The sequence below is a fragment of the Moschus berezovskii genome, chromosome 9 (genome assembly GCF_049115385.1).
Source record: "Moschus berezovskii isolate FMDL1 chromosome 9, NW_MosBer_1.0, whole genome shotgun sequence".
NCBI classification, from domain to species: Eukaryota; Metazoa; Chordata; class Mammalia; order Artiodactyla; family Moschidae; genus Moschus; species Moschus berezovskii.
The window spans coordinates 74,080,996-74,098,896 of NC_142468.1; the positions used below are offsets into that span (position 1 = coordinate 74,080,996).

Here is a 17,901-nt window from a genome sequence, read left to right on the forward strand (position 1 = left end):
TAAAAATAGTAACATTCTTGATTCAGTGGGTTAGATGAGAAAAGTATTGACTACCATGTGTAAATTTTATTTAGTTTTAGAGTTCCAAAAACAGAAAATGTTGATCCTATTTTGTCCTATTTCCACGGGCATATCAAAAGCAATCAGTAACTCTCTCCTCCCTTTTACTTGGTAATTCTGTTTGGTGGTGGCTTACTTTCTGTGAGTACAAGGCCAATTAGACTCTTTTCTGGAAGTATGCCAGGATATCTGGACCATGGAAAGAGAGTCATTTGGTCTTTGAGTACCATGTGCTACACACACTACTGGGAGAGAACTATGGGTTTCAGAGGGTTTAAGAAATTTAGAAACTTACAATCTCATGACAAACACTGGAATTCATAGTGATGCAATGCAGAAATATGTCACAAGGCAGCACAGGACAACTCCACAGGCAGTAATAGTGATTTCTGTAAGTAGACCAGAAGGAAGTTGCATGTTACGGTTTATGTTTATTACTTTTTATTTCAGTTTTTAAGATTTAGGCTTCAGGTTTGTTTTCAGCCAGTCAAGATTCTTTTGAATCTTTATTTCATTATCCTATTGTACTGGCATTGTGTCTTGGTATTCTTGTGAAGGATGGGATCAAATGGCTGAAGTCTTTTGACTCTCAGTTTAAAGAGCTTGATTTTTATTGAGTAGGCAATGGTCGACACCGTAAGTTTTTGAGTGGATGAATGCAATCTCTTATATTGTTAAGGAAAGTTAGGGTGTTGAGAACATGTACAGTAGATGAGAGGGGTGAAAGTAAAGCAGGGACACAAGAGATTACTGTAATAGTTCAAGCCCAAAATGATCAGGAAGGGTGTTAGAAAGGAAGGGAGTGTTTACTTTGTCTCATTCACTGACGCATGCCTTATGTATAGAATAGGATTTAGCACTTAGTAAGTCCTGAGTGAATATTTGTTGATTCAATAAATTCAAGAAAAATTTTAAATGTAGGCTGTGTGGCAGAAGGAAAAGGAGTTAAGCTCCACTCCAGTATTTCAAGCTTGATTGAACTATTATAGAAATTGAGCAGGGAGAGAAGTGTTTGAGGAAAAATCAAGAACTGTGTTTTATTTAAAACAACAATTCAGTTCAGTCACTTAGTCGTGTGTGACTCTTTGCGACCACATGGACTGCAGCACGGGAGGCTTCCTGTCTATCACCAACTCCTGGAGTTTACCCAAACCCATGTCCATCGAGTCAGTAATGCCATCCAGCCATCTCATCCTCTGTCATCCCCTTCTCCTCGTGCCTTCAATCTTTCCCAGCATCAGGGTCTTTTCAAATGAGTCAGTTCCTTACACCAGGTGGCGAAAGTATTGGAGTCTCAGCTTCAACATCAGTCCTTCCGGTGAATACTCAGGACTGATCTCCTTTAGGATGGACTGGTTAGATCTCCTTGCAGTCCAAGGAACTCTTGAGAGTCTTCAACACCACAGTTCAAAAGCATCGATTCTTCAGCGCTCAGCTTTCTCCATAAATGACTACTAGAAAAACCATAGCCTTGACTAGACGAACCTTTCCTGGCAAAGTAATGTCTCTACTTTTTAATATGCTGTCTAGGTTGGTCATAACTTTCCTTCCAAGGAGCGAGCATCTTTTAATTTCATGGCAGAAGTCACCATCTACAGTGATTTTGGAGCCCAAAAAGTAAAGTCTGCCATTGTTTCTACTGTTTCTCCATCTATTTGCCAGGAAGTGATGGGACCAGATGCCATAATCTTAGTTTTCTGAATGTTGAGCTTTAAGCCAGCTTTTTCACTCTCCTCTTTCACTTTCATTGAAAGGCTCTTTAGTTCTTCTTCACTTTCTGCCATAAGGGTGGTATCATCTGCATATCTGAGGTTATTGTTATTTCTCCCAGCAATCTTGATTCCAGCTTGTGCTTCCTCCAGCCCAGCATTTCTCATGATGTACTCTGCATATAAGTTAAATAAGCAGGGTGACAATATACAGCCTTGATGTACTCCTTTTCCTATTTGGAACCAGTTCCTTGTCCAGTTCTAACTGTTGCTTCCTGACCTGCATACAGATTTCTCCAGAGGCAGGTCAGGTGGTCTGGTATTCCCATCTCTTTCAGAATTTTCCACAGTTTCTTGTGATCCACACAGTAAAAGGCTTTGGCATAGTCAATAAAGCAGAAATAGATGTTTTCCTGGAACTCTCTTGCTTTTTCAGTGATCCAACAGATGTTGGCAAGTTGATCTTTGGTTACTCTGCCTTTTCTAAAACCAGCTTCAACATCTGGAAGTTCACAGTTCACATACTATTGAAGCCTGGCTTGGAGAATTTTGAGCATTACTTTACTAACGTGAGATGAATGCAATTGTGCAATAGTTTGAACATTCTTTGGCATTGCCTTTCTTTGCGATAGGAATGAAAACTGACCTTTTCAGTCCTGTGGCCACTGCTGAGTTTTCCAAATTTGCTGCCATATTGAGTGCAGCACTTTCACAGCATCATCTTTTAGGATTTGAAATAGCTCAACTGGAATCCCATCACTTCCATTAGCTTTGTTTGTTGTGATGCTTCCTAAGGCCCACTTGACTTCACATTCCAGGATGTTTGGCTCTAGGTGAATGATCACACCATCATGATCATCTGGGTCGTGAAGATCTTTTTTGTACTGTTCTGTGAATTCTTGCCACCCCTTCTTAATATCTTCTGCTTCTTATGTCCATACCAGTTTTGTCCTTTATTGAGCCCACCTTTGCATGAAATGTTCCCTTGGTATCTCTAATTTTCTTGAAGAGATCTCTAATCTTCCCATCAATGCTCCCAAGTAAAACACTCAATAAGTATTTGGAGTTGTGGGGGGAGGTGATACATGAGAGAGAGTTTAGTGACTAAGGTTTTCACTTTGAGAGCCATTTGCAATAGAGATGATAGATCTAGTAGGAGTCATGATCCTCATTGAAGGTATATTTAGATAAAGAGCAGAAGGTCCAAGGGAAGGGCAAATTAATAGAGAAAGGATAACATATGTCAACTACTTTCTGTGCACTAGGCATTGGATTAAAAACTTTATATGTATTATATATTTTAATACAGCATCCCCCTGAGGGTAGGCTTTCCCTAAGCAAATGGAAATGCAGAGAACAAGCAATTCATCCCAGGTCCTGTGCCCAATAAGTGTTGGAACTGGAATGTGAATCTAAAGATATTTCCCCCTAGTTTTCCAATTCTGCTCAAATTAATCTCTATAAATTTTGTCTATCTTTTCCAGTAAATCTCTAATGTATACGTATAGTTTATGTTTAAAGTCTTGTTTGTTGGGTTCAATATTTGGTTAATGTGTGGGTCTGTTTCTATTTTGTTTGTTTTTCTCCTGATTACAGTCACATTTTTCACTTTTTATCTCTTACTTTGTTTTGTATATTTTATGGTAGATAATGAATAAAAAAGAACAATAGAGACTGAAGCAAATATTTACTCCAGTAAAAGTCACACCACTTCTCTGTGACAGCTAGTCTGAGGTGTTTATTCTTTTTAGTCTATTCTCCAGTTGAGGTGAGTCTGGTTTGATTTTTGTTTCAGTTCAGTTTTCTACTTGTTTGAAATGTTTTGAAAGCAGGATAAAGTTTCTCCCTTTATCAGGGCATGTGATCTATTCTCTAATGAGTCTAGAGATCTCTCTCTCCCTCTTCCCCCTACCCTGTCCCCATGTTTTAAAGTCCTTCACCACTGTTTTGTGCCTTTTCAAGGGCTTACTACTCTCAGCCTTTCTCTGCCTCCTCTCTGGCTTTCCAAGTCTTGGCTGAAATTTCTCAATCTTCCTGCCCTGTCACCACCCCTTGGTACCTTGAAAGTTCAATGGAAAAGACTTGATGGGCAGGTGTTCTCAAAGGGATCTCTGTCTCTCCCCTCTCCTGCACTGGAGAGTGGAAGTTTTCTGAAGGTAGCCACTGTGTGCACTTAGTTAAGACTCTGAAAAAGAATTGGCAGGCTGTACATACTCCCTGGGTCTCTTCAGTACTCTTAATAATCCATCACAGAGGTCCACAAGAGTTTGGCTTTCTACATACGCTGATAGACATCCCACATCCATGAAGCTTTGCTTCTACTCTGTCTGTTCCCCTATTAGGAAAGTGGCCATGAATCTTCACTCTTCTCAGAAAAGCTTACCCTGATCTGCTATTAGTTCATCCAGATGCCTTTGCATTCTCAGATCTCTGTATGTAAAACACAAAGGTGTTGTTTTGTAGCTGATCTGGCATATTTTTGGTGTTATGGTGACAACAGTTGTCTGCTTCCACTTTTTATATACCAACTGAAACTATTTAATAAATGTCTTAATCCTTTATATCATGCTTTAGTGGGAAAAAAGCAACTTGAAAAACACTTTTTTTATTTTTCAATATAGTTTGCAATCTTATTCATTTATATTATGGAAAGAATCACGATAATTCAGTAAGGAACTAAACCTTAGGAAAACCTATCCAATATTTTCAATTACAATGATATTGACAGAGAAACTATCAAAGTGAACTGCAGAAACTGTATGTGGAATGAGGAGGTGCTGGCCTACAATAATACTAATTCTGAGTTGAAACCCAGACACAGACCTGAGATATGTTAGAATAAAGTTGCTACTTTCTACGAGTAGTGTAGATATGAGCAACACTTGCTTACATGTTTTAAAAAAGCAGATTGAATGTCTCATACCACAAATATGTCTCTAGATTCTCCACTTACCTTAACTGACGTCTTTATTAAAAAATCAAATCACACATGCGTGCTAGGTCTCTTCAGTCATGTTCAATTCTTTACAGTCCCTTGGACTGTAACCCTCCAGGCTCCTCCATACATGGGATTCTCCAAGCAAGAAAACTGGAGTGGGCTGCTATGCCCTCTTCCAAGGGATTTTCCCAATCTAGGGATCGAATGCTTTGGCAGGCAGGTGCTTTATCACCAGCACCACCTGGGAAGCCCAGTCAAATGTACACATCACGCTTTTGTGCTACAGGGTTGTTGATTTCTAACATAGTGCTATGCCTTAGCTAAAGATTCCTTAAAGAAAGTGGCTAGCTTAGGCTTTGCTTCTTGAGGAGGTTCTCTCAGGATAACAAAGGGCCTTGGAACTGGCCAAACGTAAGCCAAAAAAGATGGAGTTTTTCTGAATACTTATGTCTACTAGAGCTTTAGGCTAATAGAGTTTAGAGGGTCTGCAAAAGACATCCTAAGGATTCACAGGCTACTTCATGGTTCATCAGCCATAAAGTCCACTGCACTATTGGAATCTGGAACCCATGGATTCTGGAATTCTGAAACCTGTCTTGTGTAGAATCTTTCTTGACTTGGAATCTGTGTCCGTGCTGGTCAATGAGTGGTAGAGGGAGAAGAGATTGCACATATTATTTACAGAATCAACATCACTGTTTCATCATACTGTGGAATTGAAATATAGGATGTAATATGTAAGCTTCCAGAGACCAAGGACATTGTTTGTTTACTCCTGGAACTTTTTCATCTAGCAAAGCCTGCCCAATGATCACTATTCAGTAAATGTTTGTGGAAGAACTGACTGGATGAATATTATGGAAATATTTTATGTGAATTGAAAATATCACTGGATACATCCAAATTTTAGATTTCCTAGTGCTGGTTGGTTTAATATAGCAGCTTACTATACTTTACTTTACTTAGGGACTAACAGAATTACTTCAGTAGGATAACAGCTATGCCAGCATAAATAAAAAAAAAATCCAGTTGTGCTTTTGTGGTAGATTATAGAAATTTTACAAAGCTTCAGTTATACATTTTCTAATAAAAAGAAGTCTGTGGTTTTTAAGATATATCCCACATAAAAAAGACTGTCCATAAAGGTGAGAATAGAGGGTTCCCTTGGCAGAAAGTCAACTAGAATGAGAAGACCAATGAAGGGAGATGAGCACAGAAGGGTTCGGGCACTAGCTGACAGAACAAGGAAACACCCTTGAAATCCATACCCCATTATTATTCCTACATTTTTACTGCAAAGCAGACATTAATTTAATTTGGTTTACTACTGTAATCTATTCCTGTTATCTGCTCTCATAATGACCGGCTGCCGTAATTCTGCCTTGCCAGTTCCCTACTTCATGACCCACCATGGTGAAAATTTATCTACTAAGTCTTTGCAAGTTCATATACTAAATGCCACCTCATTTTCTTTCCCTCACTTTTCTTGCTGTTTTGCTTTATAGGTCATTCACATTACCGCTGATCCTTAGAGGGAATAGAATTTTCATAGATCCATCCCTTCAATCCCTAAGGGCACATAGTCAATAGATGAAATATAATGGAGTTGGAATGGTAGCACAACTATAAAAATAACAAAATAAATAAATGTGTAATATTTATGCAGGTAAAACTGAAAACTTAGGCCACAGTCCCAGCACTGGCAGTAACAGAGAACATCAGTGGAGTCACTCTTCCTTTAGGCTATGAGGATTTGGGGCTAGGAGAGGCTTTAAGCAGGAAAAGCTCTGAAATTCAGAATGAAGGAGATAGAATCACAGAGATAAAGCCTCCATGCAAGACCAGAATGATTCTGTTGCACAGCCAGTGAGCGTGCTCCCCAGCTCTGATTCCAGCTTTGCACCAGCCCAATAAAAGGATTTTACTGTCAGTATCAGGATCATTTAAATAACAACTTCTATTTCATGCAAAGCATGGGGTCGGGGTTGGGAATGGTTGTTTCTTTGCTTATTTTTTTTTAATTTCAGGTTTAATCAGACAACATTATAAGCTATTCCAACCTTTCTTGGAGTTAGACCCTTCCAGGGCTTATCTGCAGCATTGGAACTTCATTAGATCTTGATATTCTTAGAACTTTACTACTAATAATAGCCTTAAGCATAATAACCATGTTTATGACTTCCTTTCGTTCATAGGCCCAAAGAAAGGCCTTAGATTACATTTTCTTGTGTTGTCTGAGAAATTTTCTAAATGCATTTTTTCCCCTTCCACATATAGGTTAAAGGGCAGGGAAAGCACAATTTGGCTGATGTATTATCATTTAGTACATAATCTTTCCTCCTTTTGAAGCTAAAACTAGTGTCAAACTTTATAGTAATCTTTAAGCTTTTTCATTATACATAAAAATGTTGGTCCAATGTATCTTTTTATAATGATTTAGAGATTATTTAAAATGCTATGCTTTATGATAACATTTTTCAAATGGTTTTTAACAGTTTTTAAACAGAAATATATAGTCATTTTCCTATAGCTCACAATCTGTTTTGGAATTAAAGTTTCTGACATGGATTTTTTTTTAGGACAAAATAAGTTAAGTGAACATTTTTGTTATATAAATTTTAAGTTTCCTGTTTCTTTCTCTTTTTTTCTACTTTCAGCTTTCTAAGAAATATGGAGTCCATGTTTGTGGAGAAGGTGGAGAATATGAAACGTTCACTTTGGATTGCCCTCTATTTAAGAAGAAAATAATTGTGTAAGATATCATTTCAGCATTTTCTTCCCCTTCCTCAAATTTAAGTGATGGAAGCAACTTAACTTTAAGCTGGAGGCAACTTTTGTTGGGAGAAATAGAACATGTCCTCCAAGTTCACAAACACTCAATTTGTTTAATACCAGTGAAGTCGTCTGAATACCTAAATCAATACCTGACAAGACGAGGCCTTCATAGAAGCCTATAAACTTTTTAGACATTGCACTTTCGTTTACTTGCTGATTATGGCCTGCAGTAAAACTGGTACCTACACACTGACACTTTTATCCTTTCATGAAGTGTGAATTGCCTGTATTATTTATCTTTCATTACAGCTACATTTGATAAACTGCCACATCAGTAGCCTGTGGGTTCCATTAACTCCATCCTCTTTTTCCTTTTTCTTGGCTTTAATAACTTAGAATGGTTATACTAAACAGTTCTCTTCAATTATTCCGGGTTATTTTTACATATAAACTTCTTAAAAATGAATTCTGTTTATGGTGAGTAGTGTGATTTCTTTGCCATAAATTGTTAAAAATTTGTGTAGTAAAAGACAGGGACTTTCTTCAGTTCGTTACATCATTCCCATACTCTTAATTTATGTCACTCTCCTCATATGCTAAGAGAGCATTTTATTTGCTTTTCCTAAGCTCTTTACCGTCTTGAAAAGATTGTCAGAATTATGCTTGATTTCAGAAAACTTATCTGCTAAAAGATTAGAATCTTGGATCGAATGAACAGCTTCAGTGTTTTCAACACTGAGAGGTGATTTCTTTGTACATACTAATAATGAGGGAAGGAGTGTTCTAAGAAGTGAAGACAACTCCAGGTGAATTTTCTAAAAAATACCTTTATCTTCAGAAACATAGCCAAGACCTCATCCTTTGCAGTATTTATCCACTCTTGCTTTTCTCATTTCTTCTCACTTCTTTCCCATTAATAATCATCAATATAACTGCATTTGGCAAATATGTACCTATTACTTATTATGCCTGAAACATTCTACTGGGCACCATTGATGCTGAACATAGTTCCTGTCTCCAAAATGATGGGAGGAAGACACATCTGCATAGAATTTGACACAAAATGGTAGAGAATAATAGTCACAAGAAAAATTTCATAAATTGGAGGTATTTCTCCTGTCTTCAGTGATTACAAAACAATTCATGATTGAATTGTGCATTAGGTATTGCTTCTGTGAAAAAATACTGTTTTGTTACTCAAGAAGGGCATTTCCATGCTAGGGTGAAATTACAGTATAATGGGAAACTTGTAATATGGGACGAACAAAATTAGGAAAAAAATAAAAAGCACAGTAAGAGAAAAAAAGGCCAAAGAAGAATATTCTTCCTATTTATTTGACAACTTGAGGTCCTGAGGCACCTTGAAGTCTTTATGGACAACCTAGAATTAGAAGAAATGTACTGCTTTACATTACATAACCAGAGGGTTTGTTTATCATAGTAAACTTTAGACCTGAAAAATGAATCTTTCACCTTATCATTTTGTAGATAAGGAAACCTCAACCTAATTGAGACAATGGCACTTTGGGAGTTAGTCATGATGTTGAAGAGAGGGAAGTTGGGGGAGGTGTATTAGAACCCTCTAGTGCCAAAATGAGCTGTTCAGTTGAACTGGGTAATCATTTGTTGAGGAGAATTATGTGGGTGGAACTCTGCAGGGTGCTGCCCTACTCTGTAAGAGTTCTTTAAGAATGGAGGGGTTAATCAGCAATATTGTAGTGTGCACCCCTTAAGAACAGAGGAGGAAGTGCTGATGCTATTTCTTTCTTATCAACTAATCGCTAATCTAAATCTGATGCTTAAGCAAATTCTTTGCTTTATATTCCTCATATGTTCTGCCTCACCTCAGCTTCACAGCTTTCTTATTTGAATTATTTTCTCTAGATTGCCTTCCCATTTATCCCTACTTTGCTAAATCCTTCCATTTTTAAAAACTTTGGTGGTTATTGCCCCCAGTGCCTATTTTCAAAACTGAACTCTCAGAACATGCAGTAGGCACTAATAAATATGAATATCATTGAATTAATTTCACTTATTGTTTATTTTTATATATACTATTTCACTTTTATGCATTTCTTTCTTAAGTTATACTTACAGGTTATAGTAGTTGAATGGAAAAAGAATATTACCCACTATATACAAAATCTTTCCTTCACTTTAAAATAGAAAATGTCCTTACCATACCTATCTGATAAGCACTGAATGTGATGATGTGAGTGAACAAGCATTGCACATTCTAAAACCATTATGTAAATTAAGTTATTACACAGAGATAGTTGTCCTTGTGATAAAATTAAAAGATAAGTTTAGACCAGGTAACTACTTGTTAACAACTGACTATTAATCATCCTGGATCCTGTAAGCTGGACTTTATTTGAGAGACAAATTTATGCTGTTTCCTATTCTATTTGATATAGTAGTGATCTTCCACAATTAGCATACAACTAGTTGATTATTAGGAGTCCCCTTTTAAATTTCTGATTCAAAATTTTATTATTAAAAAGGAGATTACATCTAACAGGAGAAAAAAATAAACTTTTTCATGTAAAATTATTTGATTATAATTGGTGATTATTAAAAAAAAAAGATTAACTTTCTTGTATAATGAAGTAATTTAGACAAATGGGGTAGTTCTAGAAGTTTAGGGTTCCCTTGTGGATCAGCTGGTTAAGAATCCACCTGCAATTTGGGAGACCTGGGTTCGATCCCTGGGTTGGAAAGATCCCCTGGAGAAGGGGCTACCCACTCCAGTATCCCTGGCCTGGAGAATTCTGTGGTCTGAATAGTCCATGGGGTCACAAAAAGCTGGACATGACTGAATGACTTTCATTTTCACTTTCTAGAAGTTTATTATGAGATATATTAGGGATATATTCCAATTAACATTTTGGGAAAATCTTGTAGAAAATCGTGTAGGAAAGACTAGCATACCAGTCTTTGTCTGGAAGTAATTTAGAAAAATTTTACTAGAACATTTTACAGTATACTTTTCATATCAATTATGATGCACCTGCTCACTTCTAGATACAAATTTTTAGATCAGAAAATGGGTTTTTTCCTGAGGAGCCTTGATAAAAAGAATTATGGCTTAGTCTTTAAGAGAAGAAGATACTTGTAGGTCCTAAAATAATAAACCTATTTTCCTATTGTTTCTAACTTTGAAATATGTATGTGTGTATATCGAAAGTAATAATTGAAACACAAAAAATATAGCCAATATTTGGGGGAAAAAAGTAAAAACTAAAGTCCCAGTACTGTATTAATGAAGGTGATAATTTTCTTCTTGCTATTGATGAACACATCTTTAATGTCAATATTTGATACAACCCCACATTTCCATTTGAACTAACAATATTAATATACTACTACTACACAGTTACTATGTGTGGGATGGGTGGATGGATAGAAGAAACAGTGGGAAGGAAGGAGGGATGAAAATAACTAAATTCTATGATTAAAACACTAAGCATTCATTTTCCCCACTCACTCCTAGTTTCTACGTGTTCAAGTCAAGACGTAACTCAGCCCAGAGCATCCTAATATCATATTTAGCAGTGGGGATGAATCAAGTACTTTCCTTATCTACTTTCTCATGTCTCTCCTATATCACTTGGGAAATTAAAATTTATGAACTAATTTTCCTTGTATTTAAATTTATATAATTACTTTTATTATGCTAGAGGTGCTATATGATGTTATTGGTATGTGTGTGTGATTATATTCATCTATACATATACAAGTAATATGAGTTTATGAAAATGCATATATTCATGTAAAGATAGGTAATTGAAAAATCTGTGTGGATTTTTGATAGTAAATATGTTTAATGAAGTTAAACTATACAGTAATTTTTATATTCAACAAATGAGTGAATACCTTGCAATATATTCTTCTCTCAGCCAGAGATGAAGTATGGAGGAACAGACGAAGATGAACAAAACTTGGTCCCTCTTTGAGAGTGAAGACAAGCACAGAAACACATAATTCTAATATAGTAGATGTATTATGAAAGGGCTATTGGGTTGCAAAGATCCCTTGGAGGAGGAAATGGCAACCCATTCCAGTATTCTTGCCCGGAGAATCCCATGGACAGAAGAGCCTGGCGGGCTACAGTCCGTGGGGTCACAAAGAGTCAGACACGACTGAGCGACTGCACGCACACACACACAAATGCATGACCAAAGCACAGAAGGCGGAAAACTAGCACTGTGTGAGGATGTCAGGCAAGGTTTCACAGAAATGTGAGGATAAGTGTGAGTTCATGGGGGATATCTATGTGTGGTTGTGTTTTAGAGGGGAAGTAGGAACCAAGATCATGGCTAAATCTCAAGAGAAAGTATCCGTTTTTTGAAGTGAGAGGGTAGGGCCTGATCTCATACCTTGAGAGAGAGTCTGCCTCAGAGAAGAGAGACTCAGACATGGCTCAGATAGCTGCCCTTTTGAGGTTGTAACTGGGGATAAGCCTAACGCAGCAGTGAAAGGGAATGTCAGATCCAGCTGTTTGCTATAGAGGAATCTCCATTCTGTAAGAGGTCAAGGCTGCACTGATTACTTGTATCAGTAGGGAAAGAGGATGAGGGTAGCCAACTGGAAAGCATTTTTGCTGTAGTTCAGTTGTTCTTAATTTGGGGGGTTTCTCTGAGGGTACTCCAGCAGATCCTGTTCTGGGTTTCAGAAGCCGACAGAAACCAGAGACGCTTGAAAGTTGAGTTTCAAGTGACAGTTTATGAAAGAAAAGAAGAGCAATAGTGGCATTATGCTCTTTGAAGCTACAAGCTATTTATTTGATATCTATTAGCTATCTTCCAGTTGATTCTGGCTTTGTATAAGAGAATGAAATTGTATCAGTCAATTGTGGATTTAATAGAATCCATAAAAATCATATTCCTATTCATTTAGTTCTGTTATACAGTATAGTTAGAATGTTATGTATTTTCTCTGGAAAATAATCTTGATTCAAATGTGACAATTATATCAATTAAGTGAGCCATTTGCTGCCAATCTTCTGTTTCTAGTGGGGATAACTGGCATGAGAAGGGAGGGCCCGAAACTCTTCCTACTGACACATCACTGGTTTGGGTTAGTCATAGTTTTGGTGTGTCCATTGTCAAGGATATCAAGACCAAGCTGCCTACATCAGGCATAATTGAGGCTCAGGGTCGGTTTCCAAAGCTGGAAATGGTAACCCTGAGAGACTGAAATTTAACATAAAAATGAGATCCTACATAGGAGTAAGAATTTGAATCTATTGATGAGCCAAGACATGACAGAATGATCTCTGTTCATTTCCAAGGCAAACCATTCAATATTACAGTAATCCAAGTCTATGCCCCGACCAGTATTGCTGAAGAAGCTGAAATTGAATGGTTCTATGAAGACCTACAAGAACTTCTAGAACTAATATCCAAAAAAAGTTGTCATTTGCATTATAAGGAAATGGAATGCAAAAGTAGGAAGTCAAGAAATACGTGGAGTAACAGGCAATTTTGGCCTTGCAGTACAAAATGAAGCAGGGAAAAGGCTAATAGAGTTTTGCCAAGAGACTGCACTGGTCATAGCAAACACCCTCTACGAACAACACAAGAGAAGACTCTACACATGGACATCACCAGATGGTCAATACCAAAATCAGATTGATTGTGTTCTTTGCAGCCAAGATGGAGAAGTTCTATACAGTCAGCAAAAACAAGACTGGGAGCTGACTGTGGCACAGACCATGAACTACTTATTACCAGATTCAAACTGAAATTGAAGAAAGTAGGGAAAACCACTAGACCATTCAGGTATGACCTATATCAAATCCCTTACGATTATACAGTGGAAGTGACAAATAGATTCAAGGGATTAGATCTCATAGACAGAGTGCCTGAAGAATTATGGACAGAAGTTCCTGACATTGTACAGGAGTCAGGGATCAAGACCATCCCCAAGGAAAAGAAATGCAAAAAGGCAAAATGGTTGTTGAGGGGGCCTTACAAATAGCTGTGAATAGAAGAGAAGTGAAAGGCAAAGGAGAAAAGGAAAGACATACCCATTTGAATGCAGAGTTCCAAAGAATAGCAAAGAGAGCTAAGGAAGCCTTCCTCAAGGAACAATGCAAAGAAATAGAGGGGGGAAAAAAAGAATGGGAAAGCCTAGAGATCTCTTCAAGAAAATGAGAGATACCAAAGAAACATTTCATGCAAAGATGAGCTCAATAAAGGACAGAAATGGTATGCACCTAACCGAAGCAGAAGATATTAACATGACGTGGCAAAAATACACAGAAGAACTATACAAAAAAGATCTTCACAACCCAAGAATCACCAACCTAGCACCAGACATCCTGGAATGTGAAGTCAAGTGGGCCTTAGAAAGCATTACAACAAAGCTAGTGAAGGTGATGGAAATCCAGTGGAGCTATTTCAAATCCTAAAAGATGATGCTGTGAAAGTGCTGCAATCAATATGTCAGCAAATTTGGACTCAGCAGTAGCCACAGAACTGGAAAAGTCAGTTTTCGTTCCAATTACAAAGAAAGGCAATGCCAAAGAATGCTCAAAGTAGCACACAATTGAACTAATCTCACATGCTAATAAAGTAATGCTCAAAATTCTCCAAGCCAGGCTTCCATAGTACATGATCTGTGAAATTCCAGATATTGAAGCTGGTTTTAGGAAAAGCAGAGGAACCAAAGATCAAATTGCCAACATCCACTGAATCATCAAAAAAGCAAGAGAGTTCCAGAAAAACATCTATTTCTGCTTTATTGATTATGTCAAAACCTTTGACTGTGTCAGTCAGTCAGTTCAGTCACTCAGTTGTGTTCGACTCTTAGCAACTCCATGAACCACAGCACGCCAGGCCTCCCTGTCCATCACCAACTCCCGGAGTTCACTCAAACTCATGGCCATCGAGTCGGTGATGCCATCCAGCCATCTCATTCTCTGTCGTCCCCGTCTCCTCCCACCCCCAATCGCTCCCAGCATCAGAGTCTTTTCCAGTGAGTCAACTTGTCGCATGAGGTGGCCAAAGTATTGGAGTTTCAGCTTTAGCCTAAGTCATTCCAAAGAACACCCAGGATTGATCTTCTCTAGAATGGACTGGTTGGATCTCCTTGCAGTCCAAGGGACTCTCAAGAGTCTTCTCCAGCACCACAGTTCAAAAGCATCAATTCTTTGGCGAGCAGCTTTCTTCACAGTCCAACTCTCACATCCATACATGACCACGGGAAAAACCATAGTCTTGACTATACAGACCTTGGTTGGCACAGTAATGTCTCTGCTTTTTAATATGCTATCTAGGCTGGTGATAACTTTCCTTCCAAGGAGTAAGCGTCTTTTAATTTCATGGCTGCAATCAGCATCCACAGTGATTTTGGAGCCCAAAAAAATAAAGTCTGACACAGTTTCCACTGTTTCCCCATCTATTTCCTAAGAAGTGGTGGGAACAGATGCCATGATCTTCGTTTTCTGGATGTTGAGCTTCAAGCCAACCTTTTCACTCTCCTTTTTCACTTTCATCAAGAGGCCTTTGAGTTCCTCTTCACTTTGTGCCATAAGGGTTGTGTCATCTGCGTATCTGAGGTTATTGATATTTCTCCTGGCAATCTTGATTCCAGCTTGTGCTTCTTCCAGCCCAGCGTTCCTCATGCTGTACTCTGCATATAAGTTAAATAAGCAGGGTGACAATATACAACCTTGACTGTGTGGATGACAACAAACTCTGGTAAATTCTTCAAGAGATGGGAAGACCAGACCACCTGACCCGCCTCTTGAGAAATCTGTATGCAGGTCAGGAAGCAACAGTTAGAACGTGGACCAACCGACTGGTTCCAAAATAGGTTAAGGTGTATGTCAAGGCTGTATATTGTCACTGTGCTTATTTAACTTATTTGCAGGGTACATCATGAGAAATGTTGGGCTGGATGAAGCACAAGCTGGAATCAAGATTACCAGGAGACATATCAATAACCTCACATATGCAGATGTCACCACATTCATGGCAGAAAGTGAAGAACTAAAGAGCCTCTTGATGAAAGTGAAAGAGGAGAGTGAAAAAGCTGGCTTAAAGCTCAACTTTCAGAAAACTAAGATCATAGCATCTGGTCCCATCACTTCATGGGAAATAGATGGGGAAACAGTGGAAAGAATGAGAGACTTTACTTTTGCGGTCTCCAAAATCACTGCAGATGGTGACTGCAGCCATGAGATTAAAAGATGCTTGCTCCTTGAAAGAAAAGTTATGACCAACCTAAACAGCATATTAAAAAGCAGAGATATTACTTTGCCAACAAAGGTCAAAGCTTTGGTTTTTCCGGTGGTCACGTATGGATGTGAGAGTTGGACTGTGAAGAAAGCTGATCGCCAAAGAATTGATGCTTTTGAACTGTGGTGCTGGAGAAGACTCTTGCGAGTCCCTTGGACTGCAAGGAGATCCAACCAGTCCATCCTAAAGGAGATCAGCCCTGGGTGTTCATTGGAAGGACTGATGCTGCAGCTGAGACTCCAATACTTGGCCACCTGATGTGAAGAACTGACTCATTGGAAAAGACCCTGATTTTGAGAAAGATTGAAGGCAGGAGGAGAATGGGATGATAGAGGATGAGGTGGCTGGATGGCATCACCAACTCAGTGGAAATGAGTTTGAATAAATTCCGGGAGTTGGTGATGGATAGGGATGCCTGGCGTGCTGCAGTCCATGGGGTCACTAAGAGTTGGACACAACTGAGCAAAACTGAACTGATGAGCCAAGATAGAACCAGGACAGACAAGTATGGAGTAAATAAGCAGGACAACTTAACTAGGGTTAATAAGGCAGAGAGGCAAGTGGTAAAATGCAAGAGGTCTCCTCTTTGCTTTCTTTTTCTCCTCCTCTTGCTCATTATACAGGGAGGCATCTTTTGGTTTATGTAGTCTGTGAAGACATGTTATTACTTTCTTTCATGATTGCAACTCTTTAATGATTTTATTTCTATTGTAATGTGTTACTTTTAATGTCATAGAAGCCCATTTTATTGTAATTTTTAAAGCACTAACAAGATTCATATTTGATAAAACAGGTTCATGAATGGTATCATCAGACTTCTTTTTCTCTATCTCTGATTTTCATGTGAAAAGTAAACAGATTTTGCCCATGAAAATTTAATATACTGGATCCTAGTATTTTGAGATTTCTTCTATTATCACTAAATAACTTTTCATTACATTCAGAATTATTTTATATAAGTGGAAAAGAGGCAAAGTAAGAATCTATTTTGCTGAACCACAATGGTTAAAATGCTAACAATGTACTAGTATTAACACTGAAACTAGTTCCTGAGGCAAAAAAAATTAGTTCTTTTCCTTAAAAAGAGATGAGAAATTTCTGCTTTTAGAATTTCAATTAAAATACAAAGACACTGTTTCTTAATAAACAACAATAAAAATAATTAGTTATTAGAACTTCACACATAATCTTATTTATTTACATGTGCTTACAGGGTATCTTTGATAAAAGTTGATTTAATTTATATGTATCCATATGGTGCCAGCAAGCAGTTCATACTATTTTACCTGAATGTGGTAATTGCTGTGTCAGACAGTCAATTTTAATAGCAATGATATTACAGTGTGAAGAGTTCATCTAGAGCTTAAAACCCTTACCAGTACTTTTTTTGTGAAGGATAATTGAGATTTTGTGTGAAACACTGAATGAATTACCTCTTGAAAATGAAAAGAATAATGAAGATAAAGCCCTATTGTTTAATGGTTAGCCCATACCAACCAAGTTTTTGGAAATGAAATTGAATAGAGGCTTCAAGTTGTAAAACTGTTCAGAGAGCTTTAAGTGAACCTGAAAGTTGAACTGTGTGTCCTCATAAAGATGAAAAGTTTCTTTACTTACTCTTGAAAGTTCATTTTCCTCCATCTTTTCCCCAATTAAATATTTAATTATTAAAAGTAGACGTTAATCCCTAGTTGTGAAGTAAATATGTATACAGTAGTATTCCAGTAGAAATGAGGATTTTTGGTCTTTTCTAGTCACTAGTAGGAGTTTGTTTGCCACAAAACAGATTTTGCATAGTATATAAACTAATTATAATTTTTATTTTATTTCAGAGATTCATCAGAAGTAGTCACACATTCAGCTGATGCATTTGCACCTGTGGCTTACCTACGCTTTTTAGAATTGCACTTGGAGGACAAGGCAAGTAATTTAAAATTTGCAGTGATTTAAAGTGAAAATTGGGATATGTGCATTGTCTCTATATATGTAATTCTATAACAACAAATGAAAGTTAAAAAATGATTTTTTTCAGAACCTCAGTCAGTAAGAATTTTTCAAATGTTTATGATTTTGAGAGCTCTATATGATATAAAAGATATTACATTTCTGAAGAGTTTGTAGTTCGTCTGAAAAGGGAATCATATATACATTAATCAAAGAGAAGACAGGACAA

At 37.5% G+C, this 17,901-nt stretch overlaps 1 protein-coding gene across 1 annotated transcript in view; it reads left to right on the forward strand.

The window, feature by feature from the left end:
* DPH6 (diphthamine biosynthesis 6) overlaps positions 1 to 17,901 on the forward strand; it is a 203,589-nt gene that overhangs the window by 183,553 nt on the left and 2,135 nt on the right. The window contains exons 7-8 of the mRNA XM_055435402.2: positions 7,365 to 7,459; positions 17,561 to 17,648. Coding sequence (XP_055291377.1) covers positions 7,365 to 7,459; positions 17,561 to 17,648 — 183 coding nt within the window. The remainder of the gene's footprint in view (positions 1 to 7,364; positions 7,460 to 17,560; positions 17,649 to 17,901) is intronic.